Source organism: Sebastes fasciatus, chromosome 7, assembly GCF_043250625.1.
Source record: "Sebastes fasciatus isolate fSebFas1 chromosome 7, fSebFas1.pri, whole genome shotgun sequence".
Lineage (NCBI taxonomy): Eukaryota > Metazoa > Chordata > Actinopteri > Perciformes > Sebastidae > Sebastes > Sebastes fasciatus.
This window is the reverse complement of record NC_133801.1, coordinates 2,215,234-2,227,095: the sequence shown is the minus strand read 5'-3', so window position 1 is coordinate 2,227,095 and position 11,862 is coordinate 2,215,234. Positions and strand designations below refer to the sequence as shown.

General features: G+C 40.9%; 2 protein-coding genes across 3 annotated transcripts in view; both read left to right on the top strand.

Moving 5' to 3' along the window:
- Positions 1-694: 694 nt before the first annotated feature.
- LOC141771077 (E3 ubiquitin-protein ligase TRIM21-like) lies at positions 695-7,123 on the top strand. 2 transcript variants are annotated; one of them, XM_074640994.1, is made up of 2 exons: positions 695-775; positions 2,985-7,123. In XM_074640994.1, exon 2 carries the CDS (start codon positions 2,987-2,989, stop codon positions 4,715-4,717), a length of 1,731 nt encoding a protein of 576 aa, XP_074497095.1. In that variant the 5' UTR covers positions 695-775; positions 2,985-2,986; the 3' UTR covers positions 4,718-7,123. The 2 variants fall into 2 exon arrangements, with proteins under 2 accessions (XP_074497095.1, XP_074497096.1); XM_074640995.1 differs by lacking the exon at positions 695-775 and adding an exon at positions 2,101-2,815.
- A 1,897-nt stretch (positions 7,124-9,020) lies between these two features.
- The window catches only part of timm50 (translocase of inner mitochondrial membrane 50 homolog (S. cerevisiae)), a 41,747-nt gene continuing 38,905 nt past the window's right edge, over positions 9,021-11,862 (top strand). Inside the window, exon 1 of the mRNA XM_074640990.1 lies at positions 9,021-9,282. Within this exon, the coding sequence (XP_074497091.1) occupies positions 9,070-9,282 (213 nt within the window). The 5' untranslated portion in view covers positions 9,021-9,069. The remainder of the gene's footprint in view (positions 9,283-11,862) is intronic.

Genomic DNA, 11,862 nt, shown 5'->3' with positions numbered 1-11,862 from the left:
GAGTACATACAGCAGGTGCATCAGCAGAGCAGTAGGTATTATGTGGAGTACATACTGCAGGTGCATCAGCAGAGCAGTAGGTATTATGTGGAGTACATACTGCAGGTGCATCAGCAGAGCAGTAGGTATTATGTGGAGTACATACTGCAGGTGCATCAGCAGAGCAGTAGGTATTATGTGGAGTACATACAGCAGGTGCATCAGCAGAGCAGTAGGTATTATGTGGAGTATATACTGCAGGTGCATCAGCAGAGCAGTAGGTATTATGTGGAGTACATACTGCAGGTGCATCAGCAGAGCAGTAGGTATTATGTGGAGTATATACAGCAGGTGCATCAGCAGAGCAGTAGGTATTATGTGGAGTATATACAGCAGGTGCATCAGCAGAGCAGTAGGTATTATGTGGAGTATATACTGCAGGTGCATCAGCAGAGCAGTAGGTATTATGTGGAGTATATACTGCAGGTGCATCAGCAGAGCAGTAGGTATTATGTGGAGTACATACTGCAGGTGCATCAGCAGAGCAGTGGGCAGAAATGGAGCAAACATTATTACATTTTTTATTTTATTTTTCCTCACTTAACTCTTAACTCTCTCTCAAGGTCTAAAGGTCCAGTTGGTCCTCACAGAGATAGAAGTATAGTAGAACACACACACAGTCAGAGGAGGTGTGTCCTCTCTGTTATCAGGACAACGAAAGTGAAACCAGATTTCTCTGCTGCTGACTTTCCTGCTGATCCACTGAGAGAAAACAACTGCTGTGACTTCTGAAGAGGTGAGCTTTGGTCTTGTTACCTGTTCTTGATGAGTTTGTATTATAGTATACTTTTATTATCAGTGTTAAATCTAGTGTGAAGAGAATAAAGTAGAGGTTCAGTCACTGTAAGAGCACAGAGATAAAGTGAAAGTATACGAGTGGGTAACCAATATGTGCTGCTATTAACAGTATGGAAATAAACAGACAGTTTAAGAAAAAAATTAAAAACTATGTTTTGAGATCATTTTTCACATTTAATGTGAAATGCAGAGAGGTCTAACTGTAACTTCAGAGCCTGATCACTGCTAAATGTAAAATAAATATAACAAACAATCTAGTCCATGTTTTCTCCTTTGCCTTCACAACTGTGACTCTGCAGGTTCAGCAGGTTCAGCAGGTACTGAACATTAATGGAAGACAAATTACTGTACATGTAATCACATGTGTGTGTGTGTGTGTGTGTGTGTGTGCTTTCCAATACCTCCAATACCTGCCACCTCCAGGTAAAAGTGTCAGCTGTCAGATATGTATGGGACAGATTAATGAAGCAAACACAGGACTATTACTCAGGGGAGACCGGCGTTAAAAGCGTATTTATTTTAAGCCAAACTATGTTGTTTTTCCAACCCTAACTAAATATGACGAGTAGAGATGAGATCACGTTGGAACTATATAAGTTTAAGTTCAACTAGTAATTATGACGAGAGCACAGGAGGGAGTCAGGGTGTCGTTGTTACAGAGCAACAAAGTCCACACATGCAGGGAGGAGGCCGGGCCGGATGGATTGGACTTTAACACGGGAGAGAGCGACAACCAACGATCAACTTAGTTTCTTCAGCGTGACCACAAAGGTCCTCTAACCTTAACAAAGCAGTAACTTTAACCCCGACCCATCATGTTTCCCTTACGATACCAGTACCAATACCAATGTACTTTTATAAACTAAAAAGTGATCCTATTTAGTACCAAGAGTTATTGAAGTAGTACACTTACAATTATAAAACTAGTAAACTATCTGTATACTTCCGTTCACGTGTCACACTTTCGTTTCCGGAGCAGAACTCAGAAACTTTTTAACTTAGGAACTTCACATTTGGTGTGATGGTTGACAGTGGGGTCTAGTTGGGCCTTTTGGGGTTAGAAGTCCAGGGTGCCCTAAATATTTTTAAATTTTGGCCACAAACTGTGATTTGAGTCGAACTCGTTCCAAAAGGTTATTTAAAATGTATTATTCTTACACTTAAAGTATACTTAAAAGTATACTTTTATAAACTAAAAATGTAGTCCCAAGAAGTATTAAAGCAGTATGCTTATAAGTATACCACTAGTACATTGATATTAGTATACTTACTACATAAAGCAGAGGTCAGCAACCTGCGTCTCTTCAGCTCCTCTCCAGTGGCTCCCTGTGGAGTTTTAAAAATGGAAATAAATAACTGTTCTTTTGTTTACATTTTCATTTTTTATTTATCATTGTTGTAGGTTTATGGTACGACGGTACGACGGAGTATTAGGGCCACATTGAGGAACAAAAATAAATCTGAGATTTCGAAAATAAAGTCATAATATTCTAGTAATTTTACGTGTTGTTTTCTTTTTTTTCTCGTAAAGTTATGACTTTATTTTCGTAATATTCTGACAATATTCTGTAAATCTCAGATGTTTTACATTGTCTCTTTGGCCCTCACTGCATTAGACTTATATACTATATACTTAGACTATAAACTGTGTTACCTTCATCACAATAATCAAATGTTTTGCGGCTCTGGACAGATTTTCTTTTCTTTTTTTTTTACCTAAAATGGCTCTTTTGATAGTAAAGGTTTCTGACCCCTGACATAAAGTATACTTGGAAATATATACTTATATTACTTACATAAAATAAACTTGTATACTGCTTTTTGGTAAGGGATGTCAGGGCCTTTGAACAAACTACATGTTGTCTTGTGAAAGCGCCGTTACTCGTGTTTAACAATCAGGGTGTGTTTGGTTTTGTACCCTGTTATCAGGAGCCACACTGCTCGAGATAGACTACCAGAGGGTCAAGTAGAGTACTAGGTGGGTAGATGTCTGAGTATGTGAAGCATTTCCAGTAAATGAATGGTGTATAGTTCAGCTTGCTGTAAACTTTGTAAGAATCCTAGCAGTGATTGTACAGTTAAGAAGCACCAACTCTTAGTTTAGTGAGTATTGATTTGATCCTTCTCCTCTTTCCTTTCTCCTCCAGATATGGCCTCAGCCAACATTTCCCAACCCGAGGAGCAATTCTTGTGTCCAATCTGTCGGGAAGTTTTCACCGATCCCGTGTCCACTCCCTGCGGACACAACTACTGCAAGAGCTGCATCACAGGCTACTGCGCCACTAGTGACTTCAGCCACTGTCCGCTGTGCATGGAGACGTTCCCCAGAGCCACCGGGCTGCAAGTCAACACTGCATTCAGAGACATGGTGGAGCATTTCAAGAGGACGAGGAGAGTTGAAGGCGAGGACAGTAGTCCCCCCGCTGGGCCCGGGGAGGTGCCCTGTGACCTCTGCCATGGGATGAAGCGTAAGAAAGCTCTGAAATCATGCCTTGTCTGTTTGGTCTCTTACTGCGACGCTCACCTGGCGCCACATCACACGGTCAACGCCTTAAAGAGGCACGATCTGGTCGACCCCGTGGAGAACCTGGAGGACAGGGTGTGCAAGACACACAACAAAGTGATGGCGTTCTTCTGCAGGAAAGACCAGAGCTGCGTTTGCTTCTTGTGCTTGAAGGACGACCACGTGATGCACAATACCGTCTCTTTAGAGGAAGAGGGTGAGGAGAGGAAGACTACGCTGAAGTGTACGAAAAGGAAAGTCGAGCACAACCTGAGCAAGAAGTGCCACCTGGCTCTGAGGATTCAGAACTCAATGGTGCAAGGTCGGCAGGAAGTGGAGGAGACGAAGGCGGAAACCGTCATGGCCTTCACCGCTCTGGTGGCCTCGATTAAGAGTGAGAAGGTGAAGTTGATGCAGCTGTTGGAGGAGAAGCAGAAAGCGGCGGAGCAGAAGGCCGAAGCATTCGTCAGACAGCTGTGGCTGGAGATCTCAGAGGACCGTCGCATGAGTACCAAGCTGGAAGAGCTCTCAAAGACAGAGGACTACTTCAAACTCCTCCAGAGCCTCCCCTCCATCCCCTCCCCTTCAAACACGAGCTTCACAGAGCCCAGACGTCTCCTGCAGGTGGAGACGGTGAGGAGCGCGGTGGCCAAGATGGAGGAGACAATCTACGAACAGATGGAGAACATTATCAAAGAGGTGGATGAAGAGGAGATCGTTGAGGAACCGGTGTTTGACGATGAGCTCGGGAAAATCCAGGAGAAGTATGCCGTAAGTGTGACTCTGGATCCCGACACAGCACACCCGTCCCTTATCGTCTCCGAGGACAGGAAACAAGTGAGGGACGGAGGCACAAAGAGGAACGTCCCCGACAACCCCGCAAGGTTTGACTCTCTCCATTACGTCCTCGGAGATAAGGGGTTCTCCTCCGGCAGGTTCTACTACGAAGTAACGCTCATGGGGCAGACGGGATGGGAAGTCGGAGTGGCGAGAGAGTCCATCAGCAAGAAGGGCGTTCATTTGTCCCTCAGCCCTGAAAACGGATGCTGGACTTTGGGCTTGTATTGGGGGCGTTGCCAGGCCAACACAAACCCTCCTGTCCCTCTGTCCTTGTGTAAAGAGCTCCAGAAGGTCGGGGTGTTTGTGGATTATGAAGGAGGGCTGGTCTCTTTCTACGACGTGGATACCAGGGCTCAGATCTACGCCTTTACAGGATGTGTCTTTACAGCGCCGGCACCGTTTCTGAGTAATCTGTGGTCGCTCGCTGGTCGCACCGCAACAAAGACCAGGATCTACCCGTTAATCCGACCCAGCGCCGAGGAGGGCAGTGCTCCTCTACAGATCACTCCTGTCACATGCACTAAAGGAAAGCAGTGATCTGAGTTTGTTAAAGTCAAGCTCACATTCACACAAGTGTTAGCTGGGTGGTCCTCCTGTGATCAGCCCATTAAATAAGCGTTATCAGTCGCTATAAGCACCATAGATGTGTATCGTTCTATCTTATCTCATCTTATCTTGGGCATGGGTTTCATACACTTTCTGTAATATGTAAAAAGCATCCTATCAGATGGGGCAGTGGTTCTCAAACTATGGTACACGTACCACTGGTGGTACGCGGAGGAATCTCTGGCTGTATTGATGCTTTCCCACAATCACGCTGCACAATGACGCATACGCACGCTGTATCAGTTTGTTTGGGACCGGAGCAAAAAAAAGCGCTCAATAGCATGTGCTACTACTAAACCTGAGGGGGTGCACCCTATTTTTCTCTGGTAAAGCGACACAGTGAACAACAAACCTGTGTTTAAATCAGCAGGAGGAGAGTTAGTAACGTTAGCTGTAAGCAGCCGTTAGCAGCACAGTCCTGACTGGCTAAATACCAGAGATACGAATGTTAACGGAGGTGCCATTAAGTTATTGTTATGAGGCGTTCAAAGTCGGCTCAGGAAAAAGGACTATTGGGCGACGGTAAATTACAACGTTATCATGATGTGTTCAAATGTAATCTCGTAAAATTTAGTTTTTGGTGAGAAACTTGAATAAATCCAGTTCTTTGTAGGAAATGTTTTCACAGTAATATAAAATAGATATTAGAGAGATAATTATGACCTGTTTAACTTCCTAACACTAGCTCTAAGCAGCTTGCCAAGATTTTTTTTAATCAGAGCAAATATTTAAATAATCATAATCATTTGAATTGTATGTTTTTATGCAAACGACCACTATAGATGACAATAACAAAGTACAGTACAGTACTGTGAGTACCCTCCCTGCCCTGAAGAATAGGGCTCTGTGGACCTGCAGTGCATGTTTTTATATGTTGGCATGCTGGGGGATTCTCTGTTTTGTTAAGTTTTATTAACGGAAACATTACAAACAATATTTTTGTTCCTTCTGTGTATGCAAATACTCAGTGAAATGACAATAAAGTCAATCTTGATCTTGAATCTTTAAAACAGTCAGTCCTGTATGGTTTAAAAACTTCTGCATATAATGTAATCTTCTTAATAATGTGCTGTTTGGAGTGATTTTCAGTATAATAAATGCTGAAAAATAAGTACGGAGTATGTTTTCTATAAATTAATTTGGTGATAAAATAGAGGTTACGTCTGACAGAATTTGTTTGGCCCCCGGCAACAAGTTTCTGAGGTGGTACGTGGTGTAAAAAGTTTGAGAACCATTGAGATGGGGGATAGAGGGACAAAATCTGATCAAATGTGCACTCTCCGGTGGTCAAGACATGTAATAACATATTTGTCTATTGTGAAATGGGTGCAGTTACGCCTTGGGGCCACTGGAGGACGGTGCAGACACATAACTTATTCTTAGAGTGTTTAGGGAATATTGGTACTTGTGAAATGGTGATGTGATATATTAGCATGTGATATGGACAGTTTCTGTAGCAATGGGCCACACAAAAATTGCAGAATCTCTTGGAGTTGATATGTAAACACAAGTCAACTAAATGTGGCTGCATTTGTCCAATGCATTCAAAAGAAATTTTGGGGCAGTTTTAAGAAAACGGCATGATCAAGAACAAAGTCTGAGAGATGTCCAAAAAATATCGGAAAAAAATGTACGAGAAATGTCCAGCAAATTCCGTAATAAGCCTGAAAAATATCAGAAAAATGTAAAAAAAGATTCTGAAAAATGTCTGAAATATGTCCAAAAATGTCCGAAAAAGTAACCAAAAATTTTAATAAATATTTTTTTTTCTGTATTTTCTGGATCCACATTTGGTAAATATTTAGTGCAAGAATTTAAGTGTAATCAAAAGTGTTCAGGTGGAAAGGGGATCACACCGCTCACGACTTCTGTGCCAAAATGTACAATGTGTAAATAGTGCTGGAATACATAGTGATGTATATAAACAAACATTATTACATCATCCATACAATATTTATTTCAGCACTATTTAAACCTGTAAACCTCTTAGCTGAATCTTAATGTGTATCCTCCTGAAACTGTTTTGCACTGCATGTACTGTAAGTACATTGAGAGTCAAATTCCTTGTAACATACTTGGCCATTAAAGCTGATTCTGATAATACAGGAAACATATGTTATGTTGTATTCGTGAAAAATTATTATTTTTTTTTTTTTTACAGGAGATTCAGGTGTTTATTCACAAGATAAGAAAAATCTTTATTAATCCCCAGCAGGGAAATTCAGTTGTTGCAACAGCACAAGGACAGCAATAATAAATAGAGAAGTAAAATAAATACATAATAATAGGTATAAAAAACTAAAATAAGCATAGAATAAAACTGTATAGAAAACTACACAAGAGCATATGGAGACAAAAACTGTAAGGTGAAGTGACAGTAGTGAGATTAATAGCAGTGCACCAGACTGATGATAAATAATGGTACTTATAGTGTTTGTCTGTAATAGTATGATGTAATATAAATATAATATAGAATATGATGCAAACATCAGTAACATATTAACATAGTATAGTATAATATGGTAAATTACACAAGTATAAGGTAGTGATATAATATATCATAATATAGTATAGTACAGAAATATAACAGAAGAGAATGTTAAAATATAAAAACGGTATAGTATGAGTATATATATATATATATATATGAAAAAAGTCTGAAAAATGTCCAAGAAATGTCAGAGAAATGTTCGAAAAATATCCGAGAGAATGTCCAAAATTTTTTCGAAAAACAGTCCGAAAAATACCCGAAAAAAATTCTGAGAGATGTCCAAAAAATGCCTGAAAAATATCCCAAAATTCCCAAAGATTTCTGAAAAAAGGCCGAAAACATTTTCCGAGAAATGTCCCAAAAAATCTGAAAGATGTCCAAAAAATTTCAGAAAAATATCCAAAGAAGTCCGGAGATTTCAGAAAAATGTCCGAAAAAATGCCTGGAAAATGTTCGAAAATGTTCGAAAAATGCCCGAAAATTATCTGAAAAATGTCCGAAAGAAATCCGAAAAATATCCAGAAAAATGTCCGAAAAATGCCTGAAATATGTTCTAAAAATGTCTGAATAATATCCGAAAGAAGTCTGAAAAATATCCGAAAGAAGTCCGAAAAATATCCGGGAAAATGTCCGAGAGATGTCCAAAAAAGTCCAAAACATTTCCAAAAAACGTCCGAAAAATATTTTAAAAAAGGCCGAAAAATATCCAAAACATTTCTGAAAAAAGGCCGAAAAATACCCCAAAAAAATATCCGAGAAATGGCCCCAAAAAATCTGAAAAATGTCCGAAAAAAGTCCGAAAAATATCTGGAAAAATGTCTGATTTATGTCCAAAAAAAGTAAAAAAAAAATCCGAAAAATGTCCGAAAATGTATTTTTATACATATAATATGAATCTAAACATAATGCTCATTTCCTGTATCAATATTTAAGAATTGTTATGTTTGGTTTTGTTTTGCCATGTTTTGGGATACAGGTGATGTAATTGACCATCATGGCAGTTCTATGTCGCAATTGAAGGTCAGACTCTCCATGTGGCCTCTCGCTGCTCTGAGTGCTCCTCCTGCCTGTCACTCAAAACAGTATAGTATGGCTACATATATATATACGAAAAAAAAGTCAATAAAATGTCCGAAAAATATCTGAAAAAAATGCCTGAAAAAAGGCCGAAAATATCCGACAAAATCGTCCGAGAAATGTCCTAAAAAATTTGAAAAATATCTGAAAAATGGTCGAAAGATGTCCAAAAAATGTACTAAAAATGTCCAAAGAAGTTCAAAAATTATCTGAAAAATGCCTGAAAAATGTTCGAAAAATATCCGAAAAATGTTCCGAGAAAAAACTAAAAATATTGGAAAAATGTCCAAAGAAGTCCGAAAAATATCCAAAAATTGTACTAAAAATGTTCGAAAAATGTCTGAAAAATATCCGAAAAATTTCCGAAAATGTATTTTTATACATATAATATTGATATAGATATAATGTACATTCCCTGTATTAGTATTTAAAGTTGTTATGTTTGGTTTGGTTTTGCCATGTTTTGGGATATAGGTGATGTAATTTTGCAAACTTTCAACCATCATGGTAGTTGTACGTCGCAATCGAAGGTCACACTCACTCTTGCTTCTGATTGGACCACACGCTGTAGCGCCCGCCCCCGCCCCTCTCCGTGTGGCCTCTCGCTGCTCTGATTGCTCCTCCCGCCTGTCACTCAAACCAGCTCCAGCCAATCAGATGCGTTTGTCCTTTTGTCCCGTTCCGGTCGCCGGGCAGCTTCTCGACACTCTCAAACATGGCGGCTGCGGCTGTGTTCCCCGTGTCCATGTCCATGTGTGTGCGGGCGAGCCGGGGCCTCCTGAGGCTCCGCAGCGGGGCGGTGACTGCCTCTAGCCAGGCTCTGGTGGACAGCGGCCGGACCCTCTCCACGGAGAAGCCGGCTCCGGTCGGACTGGCTCAGGCGATCCTCCAGGAGAGACTCCAGCAGCAGCAGGTGAGACAGCTAGCTGCTCTAGGAGCGCTCCCTTTACTCACCGGCTCCTCAAACTGCTCTGCACTGCATGGACTGTTAGTACTCTGAGTCAAATGCCTTGTAACGCACTAGACCATAAATAGATAAATAAATAAATAAATAGATGGATAGATGGATAGATAGATAGATGGATAGACAGACAGACAGACAGATAGATTGATAGCAGCAGACTACTCTATATGACTGAATGGTTTTTCATGCTTCCAGCTTGTAGAAAGTCCTCTTTACTGATTGATGTTATTTTGTATAGTTCGCACATATTTTACTGTAATATTTTGGATATTTTTCAAGACATTTTCACATATTTTTCGGATATTTTTTGTGTATTTTTTTCGGATTTTTTAAAACATTTTTCATACATTTTATTAATAATCTTCGTATATTTTTCTCATATTTCTGAAAGGTCTTTTTCTGATTTTTTTTGGGGATATTTTTCAGAAAATTTTCACATATATATATATATATATATATATTCATATTCATATATATATTTATATTCATATATATATATATATATATACACGAAAAAAAATCCAAGAAATGTCCAACAAATTCCAAAAAATACCAGAAAAATGTCCGAAAAAAGACCGAAAAATGGCTAAAAAATATCAGAAAAATGGCTGAGGAATGTCCAAAAAAACTCCGAAAATGTCCCCAAAAAAATCCGAAAAATGGCTGAAAGATGTCCAAAAAAGTCCGAAAAATGTATAATTATACATAAAATATGAACATAAATACAATGCACATTTCCTGTGTTAATATTTAAAGTTGTTATGTTTGAGAATGTCACCAGACTGATGATAAATAATATAATAATACAGTGTTAGTTTGTATTAGTATAGAGATGTAATATGTTGGCGGGGACTACACTGCACATGGACGTTAAAACAAACCCCGCCCACACGAGCTGCCCGTGGTGATCAAATAGAAGCCACTTTCCTCTGACATGTCTAGCCTCAGGTTAACCTATAAGCTACTTTACACCTCAACATTTAGCCCAAAAGCACAAACTCTCACACTGTGTTGATCATATATTGTGTGTTATTATGTCAGGATACATGTCAACTTTATAAATATTACATTAAGGCTCCATTCTGTGTTTCTGCTGAATGAATGAAGCTGAGATTAGGGAAGCTAACAGGCTAGCTGACTAATGCTAGCATGCCTTTCTACTGGTTCTCTCTGTGAGTTTAACAGTCATCACCTGAGCTGCTGCCTCTCCTAACACAATACTGAACTACATAGTGGGTGCTGTTGTACTGTGGTTAGTTAGCATCAGTATTAGATGTTCCTCCTCTCTCTGGCTCTCTGTAATGTTCAGATTCCTCCTCTCAGAGACTCTCACTGAGCTACCAGTCTCTCTCTCTGAGCTACCAGTCTCTCTCTCTGAGCTACCAGTCTCTCTCTCACTGAGCTACCAGTCTCTCTCTCTGAGCTACCAGTCTCTCTCTCTCTGAGCTACCAGTCTCTCTCTCTGAGCTACCAGTCTCTCTCTCTGAGCTACCAGTCTCTCTCTCTGAGCTACCAGTCTCTCTCTCTGAGCTACCAGTCTCTCTCTCTGAGCTACCAGTCTCTCTCTCTCTGAGCTACCAGTCTCTCTCTCTGAGCTACCAGTCTCTCTCTCTCTGAGCTACCAGTCTCTCTCTCTGAGCTACCAGTCTCTCTCTCTCTGAGCTACCAGTCTCTCTCTCTGAGCTACCAGTCTCTCTCTCTGAGCTACCAGTCTCTCTCACTGAGCTACCAGTCTCTCTCTCTGAGCTACCAGTCTCTCTCACTGAGCTACCAGTCTCTCTCTCTCTGAGCTACCAGTCTCTCTCTCTGAGCTACCAGTCTCTCTCTCTCTGAGCTACCAGTCTCTCTCTCTGAGCTACCAGTCTCTCTCTCTGAGCTACCAGTCTCTCTCTCTGAGCTACCAGTCTCTCTCTCTGAGCTACCAGTCTCTCTCTCTGAGCTACCAGTCTCTCTCTCTGAGCTACCAGTCTCTCTCACTGAGCTACCAGTCTCTCTCTCTGAGCTACCAGTCTCTCTCACTGAGCTACCAGTCTCTCTCTCTGAGCTACCAGTCTCTCTCACTGAGCTACCAGTCTCTCTCTCTGAGCTACCAGTCTCTCTCACTGAGCTACCAGTCTCTCTCTCTGAGCTACCAGTCTCTCTCTCTCTGAGCCAACAGTCTCTCTCTCTGAGCTACCAGTCTCTCTCACTGAGCTACCAGTCTCTCTCTCTGAGCTACCAGTCTCTCTCTCTGAGCTACCAGTCTCTCTCTCTCTGAGCCAACAGTCTCTCTCTCTGAGCTACCAGTCTCTCTCTCTGAGCCAACAGTCTCTCAAGGCTTCGTGTTCTATCTGTGGCAGTTGTTAGATAAACTGTATGTGTTGACAAGCCAAGGTTTGTTTACTCTGAAGGTCAGATCAGACCCCCACCCTTCAGTTAAACCTTCCCGGAAGCTCAGAGCTGCAGCACACACACACGCACGCACACACACGCACGCACACTCACACACACGCACACACACACACTCACCATATGTTACTGACATGCTGCTAAAACAATAATAAT